Source organism: Rhipicephalus microplus, chromosome 2 (genome assembly GCF_043290135.1).
Source record: "Rhipicephalus microplus isolate Deutch F79 chromosome 2, USDA_Rmic, whole genome shotgun sequence".
Lineage (NCBI taxonomy): Eukaryota > Metazoa > Arthropoda > Arachnida > Ixodida > Ixodidae > Rhipicephalus > Rhipicephalus microplus.
Genome location: NC_134701.1, coordinates 263,865,345 through 263,891,938, shown reverse-complemented (window position 1 = coordinate 263,891,938; position 26,594 = coordinate 263,865,345). Strand labels below are relative to the sequence as shown.

The window sequence follows — 26,594 nt, the reverse complement described above, 5'->3', positions numbered from 1 at the left end:
GGGACGACGTCAGGCGGCTCGCCACCGCGCAACTGATAGGCGCCGAGAGCTGGGCTAACCTTGCCGGTGGGATCGTTATCACGGAAGAATATCGTCGAAGAACGACGGGCGAGGAGAGGGCTGCCCAACCAGCGAGGAGGGCGAAAAATGGCACCACGTGCTCGCCGATTGCGAGCTGCGCGGAGAAGAGATTTCACAGCCGAGGCAACGCGCGGTTTCGGGCCCCGTCCGTTGCGGCAGCCGCTAAGTGTGCCCGACCAGCAAGACATTCGGCGACTCAGCACTGCACGACACCGTCGCCACCATGGCCCGACAAGTGCAATACGACGAAGAGCACGAACTGCGCGAAGCGTGCGGGGTGTTTGGCTGCATCGCTAGCGGAGAGTGGCCGAGCAATTTGGACGTGAGCCACATAATCTGCCTCGGACTTGTCGCACTACAGCACAGGTGAGTTTGACCATTATGGCCTGCGCGAAAGTCTCTGGTCTACTCACTTCCTTGGGGCAATAGGCCGGAGGCGCGCGTCGGTTTATCGCGGTGAAACCCGTCGAGGAGCTAGTCGCGGTGACCCTGTCCATCGGGCCACACTACTAAGGGCCTAAGGCCATTGATAAAGGACGATAAGATGCAGCTGAGGTATCATTGCTGCAAGAGCACTGCCCGTCCGTCCTTGCAGCACTGCATGCGCTATAGCTTTTGCCTGTTGGATATGGTAAAAGTTGCTACGCGACGAAGACCGTCGCGCTTAAAATTTATTTACGTAAACAGCTGAGGTGTCGACTGTTCTGGGGTCCGCGCGCTTCGAAAGCGAAACCAAGGCTTGATCGTGGCGCCATCTCTCACCGTGCGAAGAAAGAAAAAGATAACAAAGAAAGGATCTAAGAGCGCGTGATATAACTGCTTATTTTATATAAAACAAAAGTAAAACCATTTAACGGCATTCAAGCCGGCAACACTTGAAGGGGACACTAAAGTGAAACAATGAATTGGTTTTGATTGATAAAGTGTACTTAAGAGACACCAATGTCTTTAATTTCGCCATCATAAGTCTATGAATACAAAAGAAAATCAGTCAAAGTTTCATTTTCAAATTTAGCGCCGAGATATTCGCGCGTAACATCATAGATTTCAAAGTGTACTTGTCATACGACATTGACCCAACAAAATTTTCTGAAACTAGGTATGTTAACCCTGTGATGCCCACAGTAACATACTTGATACGTTGAACACACTAATACCACAATAAAGCTGCTATAGATGTCATGATAAGCACTATTGCGGATTTGACATGGTATGAGGAAAGTACAGTGACTTACATATTATACAATAATTAATTAGTTGCAAGTAATACTAATTAGGTTATCCCCCCCAAAAAATTTATTCATTATTTTCTTTAAGTGAACTGTACATGAGTAAAAACAGTTTTTTCTCACAATTTTTCAGAAGGCATAACTGTTCGTGGGCATTACAGGGTTAAGCCCAGGACCCTGCAAAGGTCAATGTATTTCAACTACATAGGTCTTAGAAGACGGCCTTAAAATCTATGATGCCACAGCATTGAGTGCAGTCCCCACCCGCATTTACTTTTGCGCATTTTCACATTTACCAAGCGTCTACTTGAGTGTTTTGGAATTGTGAAAGGGTAGTTTACTTCTGGAATTTTTTTTTTTCACATTGGTCCCTTTAGTGAGCACTGGGCTCTAATAGTTATGTTTAAGGGTTGAAAGTTCATTAAAAATAAGTGCTGATTGTTTGCGGCAAGACTAGAGCAGTTTGAGGTTTTACTAAATTGACAATGAGATGGCAGCAACAGGAAAAAGAAGGGCAGCTTCAGATAGTTTTGGAATGTGGTATCATTGAAACAGTATAATCAACTCCTGAATAGATAACTCGGATAGTGTTTGGACAGAAAGTGTATTATGTCAAACATCAGGTATTTGGCATATGTTTTAGTAAAGTTAATATTCTGTGGTGATTACAGAGGACAAGAAAGTGCTGGCATTGTGACAAGCCAAGGTGAAAACCTCAAGAAGTTCGCTGTTCACAGAGGAATGGGCCTTGTGAGCAATGTTTTTAATGAGGACTCCATGACGAAACTGAAGGGAAATCTTGGTGTGGGCCACACACGTTATTCGACCACCGGTGGCTCGGAGCACGAATTGGCTCAGCCCTTTGTTGTACATACGAACCACGGCCTGCTTGCCATTGCTCACAATGGGGAGCTAGTGAATGCGATTGCTCTTCGTAGGAAGGTGAGAACGAGCAAAGAGAGCGTTTAAAGAATGTACCATTTCTGGGAATTACAATAGCGAATTGCATATTTTGCAGATCCTCAACAAGGGTGTGGGGCTAACGACAGGATCGGATTCTGAGCTTATCATGCAAATCCTCAGCCAGCCTCCACCAACAGGAGAAGAGGAAGATGGCCCCAATTGGCCAGCTCGCATCAGGCACCTGATGTCTCTGACACCTACAGCGTACTCACTCATTATGATGTACGATGACACCATCTATGCAGTTCGTGACCCGTTTGGGAACAGACCACTGAGCATAGGAGTACTAGTTCCACCCAGTGGAATCAAAGGTACTATATTAATTACCTGCCTGCTTGCACAACATTTTTGGCATATCCACCTTTACTCTATAGACTATTCTACAAATGGGTTTGAGTGCTGCCATATTGGGCTCTTAACCTTTATGTTTTGTATCTTTAACAACTAAACAGTGTTACATTAGACACATACCCATAAAGATGGGTCGGTGCATAAGATTTTTCATGGCCATAATAATTCATGTCGCTTTATACAAAAACTAGAAAACACCGGCTTAACAGTCCAAGATGGCGGTTCCCAGACGTCTTACGAAAAATAGTCTATACCTGCTTATATCAAGTAACTTATGGTTCTGCCATCTATATATGGTACATACTAACATCTTTTTCAGCTCTTAGGTTACATTTACCAGTAGCAGTTAAGCAGATAATGGTGCCATTGATCTTGTTTATGGTGCCATTGTTCTCGTTGTCTTGTTAAGAACTTGTGGAGCAGTCAGAATGACGAGTAATTTACTGTTCAATCCAAGAGAGTAGTTTGACGAATAAGCCAGAACTGTTTATCTTCTCGTCTCATCAAGCAACATGGAACTAAATACTAGATGAAAAAAAAAAAAAAACTGGTAGAAAAGATCAAGTGCTTGTATTTATTGCAATTTTTTCTTGATTCTTAACTTCATGCTCCTCAGCATGATTTGGAACGCCAACTAATCTTGTCCCCTATCTATTTCAATAAATTTGGATCAATAAAGAATAGCAACTATTGTTAGCGATGGGAAAACTGTTTATGCACTCAAACCTCATTATAACAAAATTGCATTATACACCAAAGGAAGTTCGTTACATCTGAAAATTCATTATAAAGGTATATTCCGAACAATGCATCTATTGAAAGAACATTTTTTGTTTACTTTATTATAATCAGTATTTCGTTATATCTGGGTTTATTATATCGAGGTGCTCTAACCTCGATATAATGAACCCAGATATAACAAAATACCGGTTATAACGAAGTAAATGAAAAATAGTCTTGCAATAGATATAGTATTAGGAATAAACCTTTATGGCGATTTTCCGCATATAACGAACTTATTTTTGTGTAAGATGCAACTTTGTTATAATGAGGTTTGAGTGTAGGTGCTCATTACGACGAGACTGTCATGTCATTGGAGAAGAGGTATAGTGTATATTACTTGGCTGTGAGAAGAGAAAATAATACTGAACTTGTTTTTGTGGAAGACAAATAGCTACCAAAGGAAAAAATTTAGCAGCTGTGGCCCACGTACCTTGGAAATTGATGCTATGCGAAACACGCGGAGGCTAGGCGTCTGCACTGTAATTTTTGTTATTGAGCGAAACGTTGTGAAATGATCCTAAAGATATGTACAAATCTTGTTCACACAGACATATATGCTGAACAGTCGCATATGTTTTATATAACCAGTAGTTTACAGTTGCACGATTATAACAGCAACATGGGTATTAGCAACACCAGAAGTGGTAAGCTGATATGTAGTGCTTGTGCTCACGAGGATGGTAGCCCTGGACACTGCTACATAAATCAATTTCAGTGGACGGCACTTTACTGCAACTGACCTTAACCTGACGTGACGACTGCATCATCAGAGCGCATATGTAATGCTTATAAAATTGGATAGCCAGCACTGCAACCACAATTGACATTCCACGTGCATTGGGTTCTATTTGAAAAGCTTTGCGAGACCTGGCAAGGCTCTGTGCTAGAATAATTTGCTGCTACGCAGAATGCTGTGGTTCAATTTCTGCTTGGATTCTTTGCATTCGTCGGGTCAACACTGCCGATGTCAGCTTTTTCTTAATGCTTACACATTAAAATTACCAATGTGTATTCTCTCCATTTCTGGGTAGATACAAGCTGTCACTCACCTTTAGCACATACCTGCCCATGTTGTATGGGTATGTGCCACATGTGTCTGGTGGAAAGGGTATGATAAGTACATGACAGGATAGTCACATTATTAAGTGTCACGACGAGTCATATTCATCACACGATCTTGCCCTCCCATACTAATTCTAGTTCACCCCAAGTTAAAAGGGTGATCATGAGAGCACCCAGACGTAGGCGGCTAGACAGATAGGTATACAGACATGCTGAAAGTACTTGCAGTACGCAAAGTGCTTCGCATTTAAAATTTGTCGACACATTCGATTTTTAAAGTTGCACAAAGCCGCTATTTCAAGGATTTCTTATTGCAGTCCTAAAAAGATTACTTCTGTGTCTGCATATTTTTTCTATTTCTAAAGTGCAAAATTACCGTAAAGGGCTCAGTCGAGGCTGCTCAGGCTAGAGAAATGTTCAACTTTTGCTAGAACTCCATGTCCCGACAACCAATATAAAAAGAATGAAGAAAATATCTGGGGCATTATTCCATCTTTTGAAATGGTGGGATATTCCCCTTTAAGACACTGTCGTTTGAGGCACACTCTCGTTTGAGGCAAGTCAAGTGTGCAAGGCACAGCTTTCAAACATGTGCTTTTCTCTGCTGTAGCGGTGGATCCTCAATTCACAAATCTGTTGCAGACAAAACCAACCCGCAGTTCGAATATGAAGGCTGGGTTGTGTCCTCGGAGTCTTGTGCCTTCAAGTCTGTCAGTGGCGTGCTGTACCGTGAAGTACTGCCGGGCGAAATTGTGGAGATTACGAAACATGGGCCAAAATCAGTTTGCATTGTTCCCAGGCCCTACACTGCACCTCCAGCATTCTGCATTTTCGAGTATGTCTATTTTGCAAGGCCAGACAGCATCTTTGAAGGTAAGGCATGACCAGTAATTCTATATACGAACCCTTTATGACACGGCATCCTCATTTGGAGGCACGATGAGCCTTTACTATTTCTGTGCGATATTGGCGAAAAAAGAAGACAGTGTATATACTGAGCTAGTGTTAAATTAAGCACTCTTGTTGCCTAATGTACCTTGATATCACTCCTGGTTGAAATCATGATGACTGGGGGGTTTATGTCCAAACACCACGGTATGATTAACAGGTTGAAATTATTTGCTACACGTTTGGTGAAGGCGGTACCATGTTTGAGGTGCTGGATGCGGGGCTTTTTGGCAAGAATAGCAAAATATTTTACTTGTTCAGGAATGCTTGCTGCCAGCGGATCACCATCGCACGTACTTGAGTTGGTTGTTGAAATTGGTTTACGAAAAAATACGGCAAGACTGACAGTACAATAATTGATAATTACTTTTATAATTACTATTGCTATAATGTACACTGCACTTAATTCTAGAACATGTTGCTTTAAACTCAGTCTCTAGAACCTTGGCATGAAATATAGTAAATTTCATGCAATTACAGATAGTCATTCAGAATGCGTGTTGCAAAGAGCTTATGCGATATTGATGCACATGGGTAGTCCATGTCTAAAACATTCTGAATGTGAAATTGATCCGGAAACCTTGCCACATGCAACAATGTTTTCTTTGCTCACGTAAAGGTCAAATGGTCTACACCGTAAGGAGGGAATGTGGCAAGCAGCTTGCCCGAGAAGCTGCCGTTGAAGCCGACATCGTCAGCACTGTACCGGAGTCTGCGACACCTGCTGCCCTTGGATTTTCCGAAATAGTAAAGTCTCAACCCACTTTTTCATCGGACGCTTTGCATTTCTATGCAATAGCTGTTGGAGCTTCTCAAACATATGGTTTGGCTTCATTCGAACATATAACTGGGCAAGCCAAAGGTTGATTATTATAACTGCTGATGTGGCTATGGACATTTTCTCAGCTCAGGGTAAAGTGTAGTGCAGAATGTGGTAACCAAATCTTTATAGGCAATATATGCAAAGATGCCTGTCCTCTTATAAATACTTAAAGAAGCTCCAGGGACCTTTTTTTTTGAATCGGTACGTTTCACCTTGCATTTATTTTTCGCCTTAAGTTATTGACAAGAATATATCTTGGATGTTGCTGCTTCGGCTAAAAGACATTTGAAACTTAGAGCACAATGAGAAGGAGTGTAAAATGATACATTACAAATTCGTGTAAACAAAATTTAGAGTCCTTCTTTAGAGTTGCCCTGCCAGCCCCAGAGTTGCTTTCTGGACATTAAAATTGAATTAAGATCGAATAATTCATTTAGCTGCTAGCAAGTGAATTTTCTAGGGCCACAAAACTGAAGATCATTCATTAGCCCAAACTTTGATCGATTTTTGGTCAATCAAGGGTTTAAACTTGCATATTACTGAAAATGTAATGCTGTGCACAGAAAATACAAGCAAACTTCATTTATCAAAAAGATGTCATTACTGTTCTCCTAAAGGTTGCAGAATCGAGCGCGGGCCACGGAGGCCGGTGTTCAGTAATTTAAGTAATGTAATTTGACCCACTTTGCAGACAAAAATTCCATATGCAGAAGTTCTCTGCAAAAACCGCTACGTCGGCCGCACCTTCATCCAGCCGAGCACTCGTCTACGACAGCTTGGTGTTGCCAAAAAATTTGGCCCGCTGTCCGACAACTTCAATGGCAAACGTATCATTCTCATTGATGACTCCATTGTGCGAGGCACTACGGTGGGAAGTATCATCAAGCTGCTCAAGGAGGCTGGTGCTAAAGAGGTATGTCAATGCATAGGAATTAGGAGCTGTAAGCGTCATACTCTTTGGATACACAGCAGTTAATAATTTCTTGTTGCGCTGTGGTTGAAGAGACGAGGGCGAACAGGGACTACAAGACAGACGGTGTGCAGCTGTTTTGCATCACCTGTCCTGTGGTCCCCGCCTCGTCCTCGTCTCTTCATTTGCAGCGCAACAAGAAATCATGAACCACCACCAACTAGCCTAATTCGCTCCGCTATAAAGTAGACTCTCATTAAACGGAACCTGAAGGGATTAGAGAAATGTGTTAAACTTAATGGGAGTTTCGTTTACTGTGAGATGAAGAGGGGTGATGAATACAAGTGCAAAACCAATCATATCAGATGCAGCCGTTCCTTAAGCAGCAGTTCCGTTTCAAAAGATTTTAGTCTACCGAGAGTCTACAATATTTAAGACTGCACTGGAATGTTGCATGGTTAGATTGCTGTTGACACTGCTAACTGAAGAAAGAAATTTACTTCCTGTGGTTAAAAAAAATTGGTTGTTGATCCAATACAAGGCCTTTCTAAATCTTTCTTTTTTTCCACGTGAGCATTGCCCTAAATATTTGCAGGAAGCAACAAATGCCCAAAATATGTGACCTTCACTCACTTACAATATAGAAAAATTCTGTAACTTGAAGAAATTCCAGCAGTTATCAGTCCTTGCGTTTGATTTACTGACACTTAGCTTCTGGCTTTCGTATGCGATTAGTCAGACCAGAGCTCTCGAGTGAGTGCCACCATAGCTGCCACATGGCGTAGCGAACTAACTACAAACTCTTTACCAGTGCTTTCCTTGTTCAGAAGTTCTCAGCTGGAGACCAAAGCAAATAGCGTAGCATGCCCACCTCATTCATCAGGATAGAGAGAAGTTAAAGTGGACAAAATTAAATGTTGGGTAGAAAATTAAACGTTGAGTAGAAACTCACAACCTCCGCATTTCCCAGAAGACAAAAGATAAAGCCAACTAAAGTTGCCAAAATGGCAAAGAGTTTAAGACAAGCAATGAAAACAATTGTGATCTTGTAAACAGTTTATATACGCTTTCTTTACAGCATACATGTGGCACATTCTGCAACGTTGGTTCTAATACAGCAGTTTAAACAGAACTTGAAGGAACATCAATTCCGTTTACCGAGAGATAAGCAAGTGTGCAGAATTAAGGTTGTTATTTCATTAAAATTTAATTAGGAGCTAAATTATGAATTAAACAAATGATAGTAGAATCAGATGTCCCACTTAAGCAGCAGTTTTATTTAAGAGGTTCTCATTTGCTGAGAACCTACGGTATTTTGGCTTATCTGTGCTGGCTTGATAATCTGTTCTTTTTCTGCTTCTTTAGGTGCACATTCGCATTGCCTCGCCTCCACTGCACTACCCATGTTACATGGGCATCAACATTCCAACCAAGGAGGAGCTCATTGCCAACACACTGGATGCCAAGCAACTGGCAGAAACGCTTGGTGCCGCCAGCCTAGTCTACCTATCCGTCGAAGGTTTGACCACTGCTGTCCAGAGAGGCGTGCAACGTCCCAACGGCGGCAGCAAGGAGGTCGGCCACTGCACGGCATGCCTCACTGGGCAGTACCCTGTCCAACTCGAGTGGTAGCCGGGCAGTGGTGGCTGCAAAATTTTAGTAACAATAAACAGGTTTCACTCTGTTCTGTCTCGTGTCAATGCAATGCTTGTGATGCTCACAATGGCTGCAAGCTACAATGCAGATTTTAAAGGGACACTAAAGAAAAATTTTTCTCGTATAAGTAAATTATTCTTTTGCGACGCCAACAATGCCATGCTTGCTGTGAAAAGATACTTGGTGGGAAAAAAATGAGCAGAAAAAAAATATGCAGGCAGTGACACCATCTGGAAGTTCCCACACAAGTCGCACATTTTGAATGAGGCTACAAGAACCAACAACAGAGTTGCCAATCGACAAAAACGATGTGCATAACGATGTGCATTGTCTTGTGAGAGGGCCGGAGACAACGTACCGAAGTAAGAAAATTTTGTCGAGCCACTGCGTCCAAAATACCAAAAATTGCTTCGAAATCTACGAGTTGACCCTCGGGAGTGCTTAAGTTAAGCACCGGATAATTATTTTTTCATCTACTAATATTATCTATGGTGATGAAATAAATGACACTAAGTTTTCAAAGTGCAATATATCAGTCCAAGCTAATTTATTTAACTTTAATGTCCCTGTTGTCTGCTAGTATACTTTGCTTCATGGAACACCAGATGTTTGGAGACTTCGATGGCAGTAAACATGCTTCTCATGCATGCTCGTGATGCTATGTCCACGCATGGTGCATTGCTCATTTTTATTGTAGGAGATAGAGTGCACATTTTCACATTTGGTGCTCTCCCAACAATGACGGGGACAGGATTGGAACAGTATAAGTGCTCTGCCTCCAGCCAGAACAGTGCTTAGATTCAAGGGAACATGAAGGAAAGATGAGGCAAGTGTTTATAGAGTTCTGCAAAGCAAGATTTAACTATTCTACTAATACTACAGAATACAGGCCCTAGAATTTGCTTGCACCCTTCTATTAGCAGTGGGGAGTACCACAACAGCCTTTTATCAGCTCCATCATAATCCTAGAGGACACATTGACAGTTGGCACAAACAACAAATATCCAAATGAAGGTCGTAAAAACTGAGCAACGTTTGCCTGTGCTGACATTCCCATGGAAATTGGGAAAGTGTGGTCAACACTTGTGGTCATTTGTCCAAATGTACTCCCAACATGGATGCAGTTTTTGTAACCATTATCCCAAACAAAAGTCTGAACACAGTATGCTAGGTTGATGATAGCAGATGTATTTCTTATAGGACGGTCAGGTTGAAACATAAGTGGGAATGCATAAACTAAAGCACTTATTAAAAGTAACCATTTAAGACAGCAATATTATGTTGCTACGTGTTAGGTCAGCAGATATTGTTAGCTAGTAACTAACTGTACAAGCCAATATTCCAATAACAGCCCATGATGTGGAAAGAATGTAAATCAAAAGAATGCATTCTAGTTGGAAATAACTTTCCCACTATCCATTTGTACGAGAAAGTGAATCCCACACAAACAAAATTTGCATCACTACTACTGGGGTGGAACAGCGTAAATAGGTTTCGGAGCAGCCCTGGGAGCAGGCAAAAGTGCCTTTTGTAGCGGCCTTTTTGAGTAAGTTTGGATCAGTCGGAACATTCAGATCAGATGTAGCCCTGTTACGCAGAGCTTGTACAGCAACGTTCGTCCAATGCTGCATTTTTGAAACACACACCTAAATTGTGCAACAGCCCTATTATCGCGATAGAAACTATATAGAAACTGTGGATTTTTGCCGTCCCGTATGATGTCCGAATGGATAGAATACGCCCGCGCATCGCATGTTCCATCCGCGGGTAAAAGCACGCAAGGGAGGGCAATGAGCTCGGCTGAAGCAAAGATCGAACGATCCAGCCCATCTTTGTCGCCAGGAGGGACCATGCGATAACATACCCCTGCCCGAAAAGCCTGTAGTTGAAGTAGAGAAAAAGCACTGCGCCCGTTTTGAAAGAGCACGAAGGGAAGAGAGGTGGGGTGGGGGGTGCGTGTCGCTTGAGCAACAACTGAGAACATTGCTTCTAAGCACATAGTTGTGATTTCTGGCGCACGCGGCTAGCTCGGCAGCCATCAGAGGGCTGCTCCCGTGCACAACGTGCTGCACTCTTATTGCTCTCATAGCAAAGAGAATGTGCGAAAAGTGTTGCTCTCCCTGAAGTGGCCATGTTCTCGTACGCCAGCATGAGTTACATGAGATCGGATTCAAAAGAAGTAGCTGCCAGCCTCACTTCGTACCACATTACAATTTCTTGCTATCACATTCATTGCTTTGCCCTTGTGGTGGAACTGTGATTTTTTTAGATATGAACAACCGTCCATTTTTTTAAACCTAAACACACAAGCGTCAACTGCCAGGTCGATAAGCACCGTATAATGGAGCACAGAGGCAAATGAACGAAGATACACACATAAGCTCAATGAACGGTCCTGTGCAGCTGTCTTTATAGACTTAATATGCGAGCTGAGGATTTCTTTTTCATACCTCACAATGAAGAATGATAATGTCTTTAAAGACTGGTACAGGGACCACACACCACCCCCACTTGTTTTGAGCGCAGTTACTGCATGTCATCCTTTTTTTTCTTTTCCGAACGCTGCCATCGAGTTAAAAAAAAAAAAACTGTTTCACAGTAAGCACGAAGCAATAAATGCGATAGCAATAAATTGTAAGTCTGACAGCAAACTCTTCTAGATTCGCTATCGCACTACTTCACAAAACACTGGCGTTAGAGAATATGGCCAGGCCAAGGAGAAATGCTCTTTTTGCAGTCTCTTCGTGTTGAGAGCATAGCACGTTCATTCATTCATTCAGGTTACCCCTAAAGGCCCTCTAGAAGAGGGTATTACATAGGGGGGGGCCAATACAACATGGTTTACAGCAAGATACAGTGCAACCTGACAACCGCAACAAAGCCAATACAACATGGTTTACAGCAAGATACAGTGCAACCTGACAATCGCAACAAAGCGCAAACCATGAATACGGGCAGCAATTGCATGGCGTTATACAATAGTTAAAAAACAAAAGAAAACAAAACAACAAAAGCAAAAAAAAAATATTTAGTTCGTCACCGTAGTGCGCATGAGCTCTGAAAACTTTACCGAGTCTTTCTCGGTGGCGATATGTGCAGGCAAACTGTTCCACTCAATAATAGTGCGCGGGATGAATGACTGAGCGAAACGAAGTGTGCAAGATAGCGGGCGTTTGACTTTGTTAGGATGATCACGGCGAGGAAAGATGGAACAGGCGGGTTCAAAGAAACTGTCATGTAATGATGGGTGATTGTAAAGTTTGTGGAAAAGTGATAGGCGTGCATATTTCCGACGAATGGCCAAATCCTCTAGCTCAGCACGGTTTTTTAAGTTAGTTACGCTGGAATAGGTAGAATAATCTGAGTAAATGAAACGAGCAGCTCGGTTTTGCAAAGATTCAATATTTGATACGATGTAGGCTTGATGAGGATCCCAAATGGCACTGGCATATTCTATTTTAAGGCGAATTAAACTGGTAAAAGCAAGTTTTTTTAACTGCAATGGAGCCTGTTTAAGATTTCGTTTCAGTAACCCGAGAGACCGGTTAGCAGCTGCAAGAATGACTTCTATATGATGGTGCCAAGATATATTCGATTGAAAGTGGAGACCGAGGTACTTGTAGGTAGATGTTAACTCAAGTGTCATATTATTCAACGAGTATTGACTAGGAAAACATGTAGCAGCGTTAGTAAAGGACATGCACTTTGTTTTAGAAACATTTAACGACATAAGCCAAGTTGAACACCAATGATTAATTTTGTTAAGGTCAGATTGCAAAGCTAAGCGGTCAGAATCAGAAGAAATGTTACGGTATATTACGCAGTCGTCCGCGAAAAGTCGAACGTGTGAAGATAAAGAATTCGGTAGATCATTAGTGTAAACGAGGAAGAGTAGAGGACTAAGAACACTGCCTTGGGGTACACCAGATGTTACCGGTAAAGAGGAAAAATAAAAATTCATAGCAAAGGTGAATTGAGACCTGGAGGAAAGAAAAGCTTTTATCCATGCAAGAACTATAGGGTGAATGTTAAGTTGTTCTAGCTTTAGTAGTAATCTGTGGTGAGGAACGCGGTCAAAAGCTTTAGCGAAATCTAAGAAAATGACGTCGACCTGGCAACCAGCGTCCATGGATTTATGAAGGTCGTGAACAAAACCGGCAAGTTGGGTGTCGCATGAAAATTCCTTGCGAAAACCGTGCTGAAAATTGAAAATGATATTGTGACGTTTGAGATAGTTTATTACTTGAGTGTGTATGATATGCTCCATGAGTTTGCAAATGGTACTAGTTAAGGAAACGGGCCTGTAATTTAGCGGTGAGGAACGTTCACCTGATTTGAAAAGGGGGACGACTTTAGCTGATAGCCAATCTTGGGGCAGAGTTCCGGTAGACAAAGACTGTGAAAACAGAGCGCATAAGAAGGGGGTGACACTGAATGATATAGATTTCAGGATTTTATTATTTAAGCCTATATTATCCAAGGTGGAAGAAATTTTTAGTTTCTGTAAAAGGGACAGAACACCGGCCTCACTGATAACAATCTCCGGCATGACTGTGCTGCTGAAACTATGCAATATGGGAGTGGATGAAACGTCTTCTCTGGTAAAAACTGAGGAAAACGCCTGGTTTAAGACATCTGCGCATTGAGATGTGGGAACTGAAACACCATCGTTATTGCTTAAGACTATATCAGGATAACATTTGGGGTTAACAAAGCGCCAGAATCTGCGTGGATTATTTGCAAGTATAGAAGTACACGTAAAAGTGTTCTCGAGCCATTTATGCTGACGCCTGCCATGATGGTGCACGCCCATAGTGATCGCGACCACATCTTTACAAAGTTCACGGCTAATGCTGGAGCGATGATCACAGCCTTTACGAAACTGAAACCAAAACCGTTTTGATGATACCGAAAAGACATTGGTTCTTAAATACACTACTGTGCACGAAGCTTGATGGCTTTCGTACCTTGCGGCTAAATTCGAGTGCTGCGGCGCAGTACGGCACTGATAAGCGAGTTTGGCACAGAATGGGTGGTTCAACGCAGGATGGCGCAGGTTAATAAGTTTGCCACAAAATGATGCAAATGGCACAACTGTTTCATGCCTGCTACAACAAACGTTATTATGTTAACATTAATTCGAACAGAAAAAGTAAGAATTGACACTTACCATATATCACTAAAAGGCTCTGCAGTGCACCTTCCATAAGATGCCATAACACCCTGAAACACAAAGCACAAAAAATTAGTTTGTGTGTGCTTTTCAAGTGCCCTATACTTACGATACCCAGCTGTCAATCGCATCTTCAAACCACATCAATCCATCTTATGGCTTTGTCTTGTTTTCTTCATCTTCTGTCTCTCTTAGTCTTCGATCTTGGTACTTGGTAAATGTTTTGAGGGTACGGATGGAGTAAAGTGTATCAAAGAGAGTCTGCCGCAACAATTCTTTTGTTTTCTTTTTTTTTCTTTTTTTTCTCTCCTGTGTGGACCCATAAAAAACTGGCAAAAATGTGACAAATTTGGTTATTCCACTTTTCTCTCTCTCTCTTTTTTTTCTTCATCACTTCATTTTTTTTTTTTTGCCTCTTTTGCAGTTGCAAGATCCATACCTTGCACACCGTGTGTCTTTTGCATGCGTAACATGTTGCATACTGTTCACAAGTTTTATTTCGCGGGGAAAAAAAGTAAAACTATTTACACACCTTGCCAAGCAAGAAAACACAATAGTTCGGTGTAAAGAGCACGGGAGGTCAAAAAAGAAAAAGAATGACCACGATTAGAGGAATTCATATCAACAGCAGAGCGAAAGCTGTCACTCAAATACACTGAATGCAGACTCAGAAAAAAAAAAAAAACTGCAATTGCAAAGGTAACCACCATGCAAGAGCTGCTGCACTAGCTGACCTAATCAAACATCGTCACTGCCTTCTGTAACAACAAAATGGCGAAAGGCCGACTAGCATGAAAATGAGTCTAATGCTCTGAAACCGAGTTATAAACTTGTATAGAAGAAGACTGCTTCAAACATAGGCGCACAAACTGAAATAAATTTCAGAGCAGACGAGAGATAATTTGAGGGTATAATGTTGCGTCAAGGTGTGATAACCCTAAAACCAGATCCACAGTAAACCTTTCCTCCGACTACAACTAGGATGCCATGAGTGCCAGGCTTGGAGCTGGCCTACAGAACATGCTGAGAGCTACAAAGGAAGCCAAAGATGGCTCTCTGAATACCATGTGAGAACGAAGGCAACTAAAGATGAATAAAAAAGAAAGGCATCAACTACAAATGGGAGGAAAAACAGACTTCAAAGCTACCAACGCATGCAAACATGCGAGTCAACGAAAAAAAAATTAAGAAACAAAGCTCTGCTTTCACCATGTTGTGTTGTGGCATGACTGGGTGTAGTACATTTTTTTATGCACAAGATTGTAATAAAGAAAAAAATGGCGACATACAGGCAACAGGGCACAATATGTACAGAAATACATTATAAATGGAGCGTGCAAGAAATTTGACAATAAGCGTCACGATTCAACATAATAACAATAATAAAAAAAAGAAAGATGACAGGTGAAGGCATCATCGTCGCCAGGAGCGCGCTTCGCTGTCTTCCTCCTCTTCATCATCCACGAGAAGAAGGTCTTCTTCCAAGGCCAGGTTTGACTGCCGGGGAAATAGATGAAATTAATAACCACAGCCTTCTAAGAGAATTTCCGTGCCTTATGTCAAGTTTAACCGCTTCGGTACAACCGGACTAGAGGAGCGGCATGCACGCACTCTCTTACGGCCTGTGCTTCGCGCCTAGTTCCCACCTTTCAACGCCGCTAGTACATGGCACTGTGGCCTAACCCTCGATAAATCTTGCTAAAACAAAGAAAGTTATGCCCAGAGAGTTTAACGATGCAACCTTTTCTGGTCAGATAGTACTCAAAGTGCGCCCTTCTGTTACTGTTTTTTTTTTAGTAAGCATCGCATTCAAGGCAAACTTTATTGTAGATTAAGTCACCGATATTTGTCTCTGTAAGATATTTCATCAGAAACAGCAATTTTTTTATTTATGATCAACGTGCGTGGCTTTCCTCCTCAATTCTAAAGAGTGCGCGGGTGCCGCTCCTCTAGTCCGACCGTGGAGGTGGCTACGTACTACTATGACGACTACTACCGTATAGTGCGGAATATAGGTCGAGATTTTTTCCAAAAAATGTCAATGAAAAGTCACCCCTCGTCCTATATACCGGCCCTTGGCATAAACCAAGTGATCGTCTGGCAACAAGAAGTGTCACATGCTTTTTCGGCATCAGCATCGACATCGCCTCTTTGGGCCGATGCCATTTCTCTTTTCTTGTTGATTTAGTGTTCATAGCAAAGGTGGTTCGTAGCGAGTGTCGGCGTTACTCTGTGACTAGCCATGAATACGGGGACACGGCGCCAGTTGACCACCGCGTTTAAAAGAAAAGTTATTGAATTCGCGGAGGTGAATGGCAACATGGCGGCACAGCGGCAGTTTGGAGTGTCTGAGAAAAGCATCAGGTACTGGCGCAACCAAAAATCCAAACTGTCATTGTGTAACGCGAGGAAGACGTCGTTTAGCGGTCGCTGAGCTATGCACCCGAAACTCGAAGACAAAGTGGCGGATTTCGTCCGCGAGTACCGTGCCAGATCTCTGCCTGTGAATGCGGAGCTCATTCGATCAAAAGTCGTCGAGCTCGCCAGTGAAGCCGGTCCATCAAAGAAAGACTTCAAGGGATCAATTTATTGGGTCCGTCGCTTCATGCGACGCAAGGGATTTGCCCTTTGACGGCGCACGTCGATATGCCAGAAGCTGCCAGAGGCGTACGAGGACTAATTGAAAGAGTTTTAAATCTACGTGAACACGCCTCCGGCGGCAGCATGGCTACATGCTAGGCCAGATCAGCAACGCCGATGAAACGCCAGTGTGGTTCGACATGCTGTCGTCCATGACTGTTTGCGAACGCGGGGCAAAAGAGGTGAAGCTTTTGTCGACCGGAAGCGAGCATTCGCGCTTCACCGTTATGCTTTCTTGCCCGGCCGACGGCAGAAAGTTGCCCCTCTTCATCATCTTCAAGCGGAAGACGATGCCGAAGGAGGCCTTCCCGCGGGATGTCGTCGTCCGGGTCACGAGAAGGGGTATATAGACGAGGCCCTAATGTGTGAGACAGTGTGGAACCGGCGGCACGGAGCACTCTTGCAGCACCAGGCAAACTGCCCAGTCTGATGAAACCGATTGTCAGTGAGCGTCCATGGCAAGTGGCCACCTGCGATCTAATGGGACCATTTCCCAGAAGTAAGCAGGGGTTCATTCACCTGATGGTAGTCATTGATCACTTTTCGAAATGGGTGGAACTTTTCCCACTTCGGAAGATGACAGCGCGAGCGGTGTTTGAGAAGCTGCACGAATTGTTTTGCCAACTCGGCTTCCCGGAAAGGCTCATCTTGGACAATGCTTCGTATTTCACCGCTCGGGTGTTCGGTGTCACGTGCCGTTCCCTCGGAATTGATCACTGCACCACTTCACCCTACCATACCCAGTCCAATTTGACGGAGCGCGTCAATCGTACGCTCAAACCGATGTTGGCGGCCTTTGCCGAAAATCAAAGGGGCAGGGTAGACCATTTGAGTGAGCTCGCGTTCGCTATTCGAACATCCGAGAGTCGCTCAACTGGTTTCTCGCCCGCCTTCTTAAGTTTTGGAAGGGAGTTGGCAAATCCGGTGACCAGCGTCACTCAATGCGAACTCGAGGACGAGGAGGCGCCGGCAGACTGCTCTGCTTACGCATCAACACTTCGGGACAGGCTTTGTTGAGCTTTCTGCAAAGCAAGGGAAAATTTGGCGTCGGCCAGGGCTCAGCAGAAAGCCCAATATGACCGCAAGCATCGCGACCTAGTTTTTGAGGTGGGCGATCTTGTCCTGAAGCGTAACCACGCTCTTAGCGATGCCAGTAAGGGGTTCTCAACCTCGCTCGCTCCCAAGTGGCTTGGTCCGTACCGAGTGAAGAAAGCTTGCACTCCACTCGCGTACTTGCTGAAAGATCCCCATACGGGAAAACTCAGCCGTGCCCATATCGCAGACCTGAGACTCTTTGTCTCACGTTCTGACGAGCTCTCGCCAGCGCACTGCGGCACTTTCTTGCAAGCAACAAGGCACACCCGGGGCGGCGGACTGCATTCAGACCTTGCACCGGTATAATCTGAGGAAGCGGTCACCTTTGTGATTTCGCGCCGGACGGCGGACTTCTCCGCAACCGAAGGCCCTCAGTTTACTGTCTAGCTTCAGTATAGGTTAGCTTCTTTACGGCCTTTTCTCGTAAAGAAGTCGACCCCGCCCCGCTAACTCAGTCGGTAGAGCATGAGACTCTTAATCTCAGGGTCGTGGGTTCGAGCCCCACGTTGGGCGCCAGTGTAGTGTACACGTATCCCGAAGGAGTACGGCCACTAGCGTGGGTCCGGTCTTAGCGAGCCGCAGGGCACTCGTTAACCGTCGCCGTGGCGAGAACATGATACTGCTCAAAGTCGCAACACTTTATTGTGGCAACACCAAACGCAGTACAGCCCGTTGCAAAGGCGCTGTGGGAAAGCAAATAGGCTTATCTATGCCACGGGCATAAAAGTACTACACAGGGTGCCATGAGCACGTCTTCGTGGTAAAGGTGGCACCCACGGAGGCACGGGGACCAAGGCCCGGTTGCTCGAGCGAGGGCAAAAGAGCTCGCGTTGGCCTCGGAGGGAGATGACACGAGCTCCTTTGCCCTCGCTCGAGCAACCGGGCCTTGGTCGGCGTAGCTAGGCCACGCACTAGGACACCGTACCACCCTTTGGCCGTGCGTATGCAGTGGGTCAACAAAAGGTGAGCGTTCGCCTCGGGCGCGAGGCTCCGTCAGCGAAGTTCGACGAGCCCCCGAGCGACGGGAGTCGACGGACAGAAAAGATTGCGTGGCTCACCGTCTGCAGTCCCGGAGAGTATCTATCTGCCCGCTCCCGACACCGCGCAAAAACCTCTCGAGAGATTCCGCGCGCAGCGCCACAGTCAACATCCGCTACCGGGTGAGGGGGTTAAACGTCACTCCGCTCTCCCAGGGCGGCAGACAGCAAAGGTGGGGAGACATGTCGGGACGTGAGAGTGACAGAAAAGGCAGCAAAGCCCGCGCAAAGGCAACGGGCTAGCCTCAATTCCCACAGCACGTAATACATCATTAGCTTTGTTATTGAGTGTCTACGTATTCACTTGTTTATTGATGCTGGTTGGTTATATAGTGGTGGCAGTAAGGCAAAACATGAATTTTATTGAACATCCAGCGCTACTGATCACCTTGAAAGCACTCTATCATGTTGGTGCAAAATTGTGATAGCACGCGTTACTGATGGAGAGGGAGCGAAAGCATCTTAAGGAGGAGTTTAAAGGGACACTAAAGGCAACTATTAAGCCCACGTTGATTGTTGAAATGGCGGTCCAGAAACCTCGTAGTGTTGCTTTTGTGCCAAGGCAGGGCCTATTTAGAAATAAAATCACGTTTTAGTGGTCCGCATCTGGTTAGCACACTTCAAATTACCTGCCTCCAGCTCACGTCACTGTTGCCATGCACAGCGTTGCCCGGCTTTACTGCGCTAGAAACAGCAGACTGAAAGCAGCGGGAGCAACAGCAGCAACAATGACCATTGACCAATTTCCTGCCATTAGCTTCGAGATTGCAGACGTTATGTTTCAACTGTGCCCTGCTAGATAGCACCACCTGTCTCGTGTAACCAGGCGAAAATTGAATTTTTGAACCACTCGTGCCATTCCATATACAGTGAAAGCTCGTTAATTCGAACTGTAAGTTATGGTTTGGCCAAGCTCCATACAAGCCTATGAATAAAGAAAGCCCGTTAATTCGAATGCGAGTAGGTTCAGCCGCGGATAATTTGAACTACGCGCCACCGCGCCGGCGGTTTGGCTAGTCACTCAATAGGGTGGCTGCCGAGTTTTGAGGCGGCGTTGACAGGGAGCGGAGAGAAAAACTTACTCTTCGCCCCTCCTCTACAATCTCTCTCTCTCGGCGGCTGCCTGCTCTCCGTCCTACATAACCTCCAAGATTTTTTTTTTTTACGCCAATCTCGGAGCCTTTGAAAATCCTGCATAGTTGTCGTTGTTAGACGACAGATGGCGTGACCAGCACACAGCAAATCGGGTGCGTCGTAGCTTCGCCCAGCCTTCTCTGCAACAATTGAGGTGTGCGTCGTACATCCTGGTTCTTGGTGCTGGGAGTAGCTTCCGACTGTCGCGATTCTTTGTGTTGGTGTTAGGCCTTGGCTAACGTTTGTTGCAGTAGCGCCGGTACTAGCTTCCCGTCTGTGACGATTCTGCTGCTCCGACTTGATGGCGTGTGCCCGCGACAAATACCGTGCCAAAACACCTCAGGAGAAAGCTGATATCCTGCGGGAAGTGGACGCCGGACTCTTGCCTAAGCAAGATATCACAAAAAAGCATGAGATACCGAAAACGATGCTATCTGCTCATATAAAAAATAGGAGGACTATTGAAGACGCCTTAGAGGCAGAAGTTGCGAGCAAAAGAAGTAGGTTGCAGCCCGCAAAGCATCCTGACCTCGAGAAAGTGCTTCTCATTTGGATAAAGGAAATGCGTTCGCAGGACATACCACTGAGTGGCCCAGTCATACTGGCAAAGGCAGCAGACTACGCCCTGCAGCTAGACTACGGCGACTTCACTGCTTCAGATGGGTGGTTGCACCGTTTTCGCGAGCGCTACGACCTCATTTTCCATGCTGTGTTGGGTGAAATGAACGCTGCCAACATGGAAACGTGCGAAGGTTGGCGCTCCAAAGTGCTTCAAGGCTACATGGAGAAGTATTCTCCGAAGGACATATTTAATGCGGATGAAACTGCCTTATTTTTCAAATTGCTGCCCCCCAAAACTATCACAAATAAATGCGATAAGTGCACATGAGGGAAGAAAAGTAAAGAATGGATACTGGATAGCTGTGATGGTTGTTGCGAACATGACCGGGACCGAGAAGTTGCCTCTGTTTGTGATAGGCAAATCGAAAAGTCCTCGTTGCTTCAAGAACATCCGGTCCCTCTCATCAGACTCCGCGGCCAACAAAAAGGCCTGGATGACGGGGAAATTGTTTGCGCAGTGGCTGGAGAAGCTTGACAAGAAGTTCGAACACTGTGGCCGGAAAGTCCTGCTTCTTGTGGAGAACTGTTCGGCTCATAAAGTCAACATTGAGACGAAGGCCATTGAGCTGGCCTTCCTTCCAGCAAACACGACAGCGGTACTGCAGCCCACGGACCAGGGTATAATTAGAAATTTAAAATAATTTTATTGGTGTCATATGTTTGAACGAATTATTTTGTGCAATAACTACCAACTGACACTCCTAAGTGCACTACACATGCTTGTGCGTGCTTGTGAGCAAATGACAGCGCTTACGATAGCAAATTGCTTTCGCCACTGTGGCTTCAGCACTGAAGCTCTGCAAGCTGACGAGCCACCAGTGCTCGAACACGGCGTCATCGCCCCCATGGCGGACGTTTTGGAAGACGTCTGCTTTGCGGACTACGTCGATATAGACTCAAGTGCAGTGGTGTGTGTTGCACTCATGGATGGCGACATAATACGTCAGGTGAGAAATGCAGAACCTGTCGCTGCCAGTGACCATGATGAGGAGAAGCACGAAGCACCAGTGCGGCCCTCTGCTGCGGATGTCATGGCCGGATTGAATGCTGCCCGTCTTTTCTTAAGTTTTGAAGAAGGCGGAGAAGAGGCCTTCCGCCAAATTCGCTCATTAAAGCAAAAAGTGCTGGCTGTCGCCTTCAAAAAAAAAAGGCGGAACGCGATCACAGATTAAAAAAAAAAATTGTTATGCCCTACTCGCAGTATACTATTGTTGTTTTTCACTTTTGTTAGTTCGAACTTTCGTTAATTCTAACTGAGGTGGCTTCCCCCTGCGGTTCAAATTAATGGGCTTTTACTGTAGTAACGTCCCGGCGGTTCTTTTTTCCATGAATCAAACAAACGAACAAGCAGCATTTTGTTGCGTCTCTCGATGCACGCAAGGTTCTTTATTTGGTGCAGTTAGATCGATTACTAGTGATTAATTGTAGGCGGTCCATCTGATGTCATCGGGATCATTTCGAAAATGTCCTACAATGGCATTTGTGTTCTTGTGCATTTACCTTAACTTCTCAATAAGTGGGGCACTGTTGTTGATAATATTGTCGTTTTAGATGTTGTCATACATTGAGCTTTCACTCTGACATAAATTTTTATTTGACTTTAGTGTCCCTTTAACATCTAGAACAATAAGTAGCTGCACATTAAAAAAAAACAAGAATAAGAATACTATCTCCTTTGCCACAATGAAACACGTTCTCTTTCGTGCCATAGCCGCAGTAATTTTTTCACACATTTATAAAGATGCATGGAAGTGTGGCCTAGGGCAAGTCACTAATCGCAATTCGAAAAGTGCCTGACTCACAGAAACAGAGTGCCAACACCAGCTGAAAGAATGGTGGCACGAAAAAGCCGTTGTAGTGGAGGCTCATTCCCAGCGGCAGCTCGAGGACATGCTGGAGAAGAGCTCGCTTTTTTTTTTTTTGGGGGGAAAAACTAAAGTTTGAATATTCAGTTTGAATTATTCAGAGCCTACTGTACTATGATTCACAGTACATAAAAAGTATTGACTGTGCAGTGTTCGCAGATTGAAACGCAACATCACAATAACAACTGATACGCGCTACCGTTTGAAATTCGCATCACACCACTACAAATTTAGCAGCTTAATGTAACACTGGCTCTACTGGAATTATTCGTGTCGAACTTATTTTGATACAACATGAACTGAACATGGTGTTAATAAAAGTGAGCATTGATCAGCCACAAATTGTTGCCTTTCTATCCGTAAGCATTGTCCTAAGCATAATGCATTTATAACAGAGATGTATAATAAAGCAGCCACTGACAAAAGCTTCATTATGCATTCAACTTATAATCGATGACAGAGCTTCATCACTGCCCAATTTTTAAGCGGCCATCACTAACAGTGCACACATTCTATTTGTGCATGCGAAGAGAGGTATATGAAACCAGGGAACACCTGTTTGTCCAGACATTTGGTGCGACAAAATCTGGTGAATATGTAAAAAAAGAACCTGTAGTTTAACAAAAGAGGGTCTCCTTGGCTCATTGTAATGCGTAAATTTAAGCGCACTGATGAACAAGGACAAAGGAAGAAAACATACGCCTGTGTCGTCGTCCGCTTTTTTTTTTTTCATCTTTTGTCCTTGTTTGTCAGGGTACCACGTTTTATTTCCAAGATGCAAAAAGATGCAGCCAGCTCCCCCTTTCACGAACACTGTCGAAACAGCGAAACTGATGTCCCCCTTCGTTAGGCACACTTTTACGGACCTTTGGTGTGCCCCTCACTGGTTCACCCTGTTTGCTGAGCTTTGATATTTCCCCCTCAAGACATGCCTCTAATTTGTTCCCCTTTCCACCATGCACCACCCTCGCCCATCTAGGCTCAGTGCAGCCATTCCGCTTCTTACCGACTCCCACTCTTTCCTCACTGTAAGGCTACGTCACCAGTGCTATGCCATCAATTGAAGCGGAAATGTCGACTAAAAACAGCTTCACTGTTAAAAATTTTACGCCATCTAACCTCGTCATCTCCTGCCAAGTCATCCTGAGCCAGGTTCGATGCCGACGCAGAATCGCTAGTAGAAGCTGTCCTTGATGGTTCTTTGAACCATGCCCACTGCAATGGCCTGTTCTTGAACTCGGACCCTTGAGACACACCCTGCACAAGTAGAAAGATGCCAGTGTTCATCACCAGTGACATTGTGCATGTCCTCTACGAAAGAACCAAACATTTCTTAGCCAGCGTATCCTCTGTCGAACAGCAATTACAGTGAAACCCCTTTAATTCGGACTTCACGGGACCGGAGAGAATGTCCGAATTGACCGAGGGTACGAATTATCACGAGTACAAACAAAACACTTGAAATATGTCTCCTACACCATCTAACTTTTATTTCTTAAAAAAGTCTGCGATCTCGGTTTGCTTCACGGACGCAATGTGCGACGAAGTCACAATTTTGCAAAGTTCCTGCAGGTGGCTTAGTCCGCGCACACTGTCCGAGGAAAGCATGCATATGTCCTCCAAAACGGCCAATCCATGCATAGCCTCCATTATAGTGTGGCGTGGACGCTTGTCAGCATCACTTCCGTCCTTGTCAGCCGATTCCCCTTCGCCGTCCAATACTTCGGCGACGATATCGCTGTTGGTCACTGTGCGGGCCACGGCATCATTGCTGTCAGTTTTGAAGTAACAGCCCAGGGGACATCAGCTAGCATGATGCTCAGATAGCGGCCGTCTTGCTCTTCGCCAGTTTTCTCATCGGCCACCACCCCCGGATCAGCAACGTCGTGCACGAAGCTGCTATGACTAAAACAGTTTGCAACTACCGCAGGTGGTGTGTTGTTCCACACGTATGTCAGCATGTGGATTGCGCTTAGCAGGCATACTTCGTACTGCTTGTCTGACACCATGCAGAGGAACATCGGCTCGAGTACCTGCCGTCGATAGTGGCTTTTCACGGACTGTATGATTCCTTGGTCCATCGGCTGCAGGGAAGCTGCTGGTCCCGTTGTGTTCGGAGGCAGAAATAGCAGTTCAATTATCTCGAGTCCAGACACCTTCGTGTGCACACTAAAGTTGTCTAGCACGAACAACACCTTCTGAGCCTTGGCCGAAAAGCGGCGGTCGAGCTGACGCGGCCAGGCTTGAAAGAGTTCGGCAGTCATCTAAGCCTCTCTGTTGAACCGGTAGTCGACAGGCAGCTGCTTAATATTCTTAAAACATCTTAGCTTCGCAGCCTTCCTGATCACCAGCAGTGGCAGCCGCTCTGTGCCGGTCATGTTACCAGCCAGAAGAACTGTCACGAGCTCTTTACTTCGTTTTCCACCAACGCAGGAGTCCCCTTTCAACGCCATTGTCTTGTCAGGCAGCACCTTATAGAACAGCGCTGTCTTATCAGTGTTGAAAATGTTGCACAGCTCGTACGTAGAAAGGCGCGTGGATAGTCCAGACCGCCAGTTCAGCACAACACTTTCGTTAACCGCACCTCTTTCACCACACATGGTGTGGAACACCAGCCCATGTCGCTCCTTGAAGCGGTTGAACCAGCCTTCCGACGCATTGAAGAAGTCAATGTTCATGGTCACCGCGAACTTCTCTGCTAGTGCGCAGATAGGGGAGCCGCACAAGGGCAAACGTGCATCGCGCGAAACGGCAATCCAGCACAACAGCGCTCCTTTTAGCTTGGGATGCGCTGCCGTTTGAAACCTCTTTCTTTCGTCACCAAACAAGTCCCCGTCATATGCTTGTATAATCTGCTCCTCGTTCTTCACGTAAGTGCTCAGCATGCTTTTCTTCACATTGAACTTTTCCATCGCTTCTTTTTGAGATGCTCCTGCTTGCAACACCTGCAATATTTTCACCTTCGCAGCCAAAACCTTTGCTTCGTACTTTGCCCTCTTCGCTGCGGGAGTTGGGGCCGCAGGAGACGGAGGGAAAGCCATCCCGACGTCGCTCGCGTGGTGGTCGCGCACGCGCACAAAGGCAAATCTGTAGGATGCCCGTTGCTTATGACAGTAGCGATGCACTGCCTTCCATTTTGGTTGTTAAAACCACTACGTTTTTTTTTTAAGGGGTGCCTCAGAGATGTACTACCCATGGACGAAGTTTTAAATCTCAGAGGCTGCAATCTGATCCCAAAGTTGTTTAGGTGCGCCGTCGATTTGGCCGGCAGAATCCGCTGCTGCTTCCCCGTCGGGACTCAACTGCGGTCGGGCGTTCGAATTAACTGTAGCGCGGCTGAATTCGTCCGAATTAATGAGAGTTTTCAATCATAAAACAATGTACATTTTGGACGGGACCAGATGCCGTGTCCGAATCAACAGAAAGTCCGAATTAATCGGGGTAGAATCAACGAGATTTCACTGTATTACTTTTTTTCCAAGAACAGTTTCTTCGGAGCAAATTCTACAAATTTTCAGAATCACTGTAATGGCACTGAGACAGGGCAGATTTACACTTGCAATTATTGACGAGTCTCTTGAGACCTAAAATACCGTATTTACACGATTGTAAGACGACCCTTTTTTTCAAATTTGACAATCCAATGTTGGGGGGTCGTCTTAGAATCGAAATCGAACCATGTACCTTAGAATCGAAATCGAACCATGTATTGTCATCTCGAATAGTTTCCCGCCCAAAGCGCATAGTTTTCCGCGTGCTTATACAAAAGCTTATTCTTTTTTTAGCATCTACTGCGCGCATTACGAGTGCCTTTATGACGAGCGCACGGCTCTTGAAGGAGCACCGGTAATCGATGGAAGAGCCGCCGTAGGGGGGTATCGGTAGTTGACGAAAGAGCTCCTCTTTGTGATACAATTTTCTAAGCGGGCGCGTCGCCGCGTGCTCCTGTCGCTTGTGTCTACGACCGGCTCTCTCGAGTCACTTCTGTCTGACATGAGTGCCGTAGGCTCGAAGAACACTCGGCGCTCGTTTACGGCAGCGTTTAAGCGGGCTGCTATTCTTCATGCGGAGGAAACCAACAACTGTGCAGCAGGACGGAAGTTCAGAATCGGTCCTCTCCGCATGGGCGGCCGTCCCACGCGATGCCGTGGTGCGGTCGTTCGCGAAGTGTGGACTCACACTTGACGACGACGTGCTGTGGGACTGCAGCAGCACCAGCGAGG

General features: G+C 45.1%; 2 protein-coding genes and 1 non-coding gene across 5 annotated transcripts in view; 2 read left to right on the top strand and 1 right to left on the bottom strand.

Moving 5' to 3' along the window:
• The first annotated feature begins 179 nt into the window (after positions 1 to 179).
• Positions 180 to 8,835, top strand: LOC119170041 (amidophosphoribosyltransferase). The gene is made up of 7 exons (XM_037421066.2): positions 180 to 447; positions 1,982 to 2,252; positions 2,329 to 2,584; positions 5,112 to 5,342; positions 6,037 to 6,164; positions 6,932 to 7,153; positions 8,516 to 8,835. The coding sequence occupies exons 1-7, from the start codon at positions 305 to 307 to the stop codon at positions 8,780 to 8,782; spliced, it is 1,518 nt and encodes a 505-aa protein (XP_037276963.2). The 5' UTR covers positions 180 to 304; the 3' UTR covers positions 8,783 to 8,835.
• Positions 8,836 to 14,945: 6,110 nt separating this feature from the next.
• Positions 14,946 to 26,594, bottom strand: part of swm (Zinc finger protein swm) — a 104,568-nt gene continuing 92,919 nt past the window's right edge. For all 3 annotated transcript variants that reach the window (XM_075880662.1, XM_037421072.2, XM_075880673.1), the window contains 2 exons: positions 23,491 to 23,628; positions 14,946 to 15,476 (listed from right to left, as the gene is read on the bottom strand). In XM_075880662.1, coding sequence (XP_075736777.1) covers positions 15,393 to 15,476; positions 23,491 to 23,628 — 222 coding nt within the window. In that variant the 3' untranslated portion in view covers positions 14,946 to 15,392. The remainder of the gene's footprint in view (positions 15,477 to 23,490; positions 23,629 to 26,594) is intronic.
• On the top strand, positions 18,155 to 18,227 carry TRNAK-CUU (transfer RNA lysine (anticodon CUU)). Its single transcript has one exon. It is a non-coding gene; the product is annotated as a tRNA-Lys (tRNA).

Excerpts from the sequence above, each read along its gene's own strand:
- LOC119170041 (XM_037421066.2), top strand. The coding sequence starts at position 305 with ATGGCCCGACAAGTGCAATACGACGAAGAGCACGAACTGCGCGAAGCG. Across the intron at positions 2,585-5,111 it reads TCCACCCAGTGGAATCAAAG|ACAAAACCAACCCGCAGTTC; the intron begins GTACTATATTAA and ends AATCTGTTGCAG. Across the intron at positions 6,165-6,931 it reads CCCTTGGATTTTCCGAAATA|ACAAAAATTCCATATGCAGA; the intron begins GTAAAGTCTCAA and ends CCCACTTTGCAG.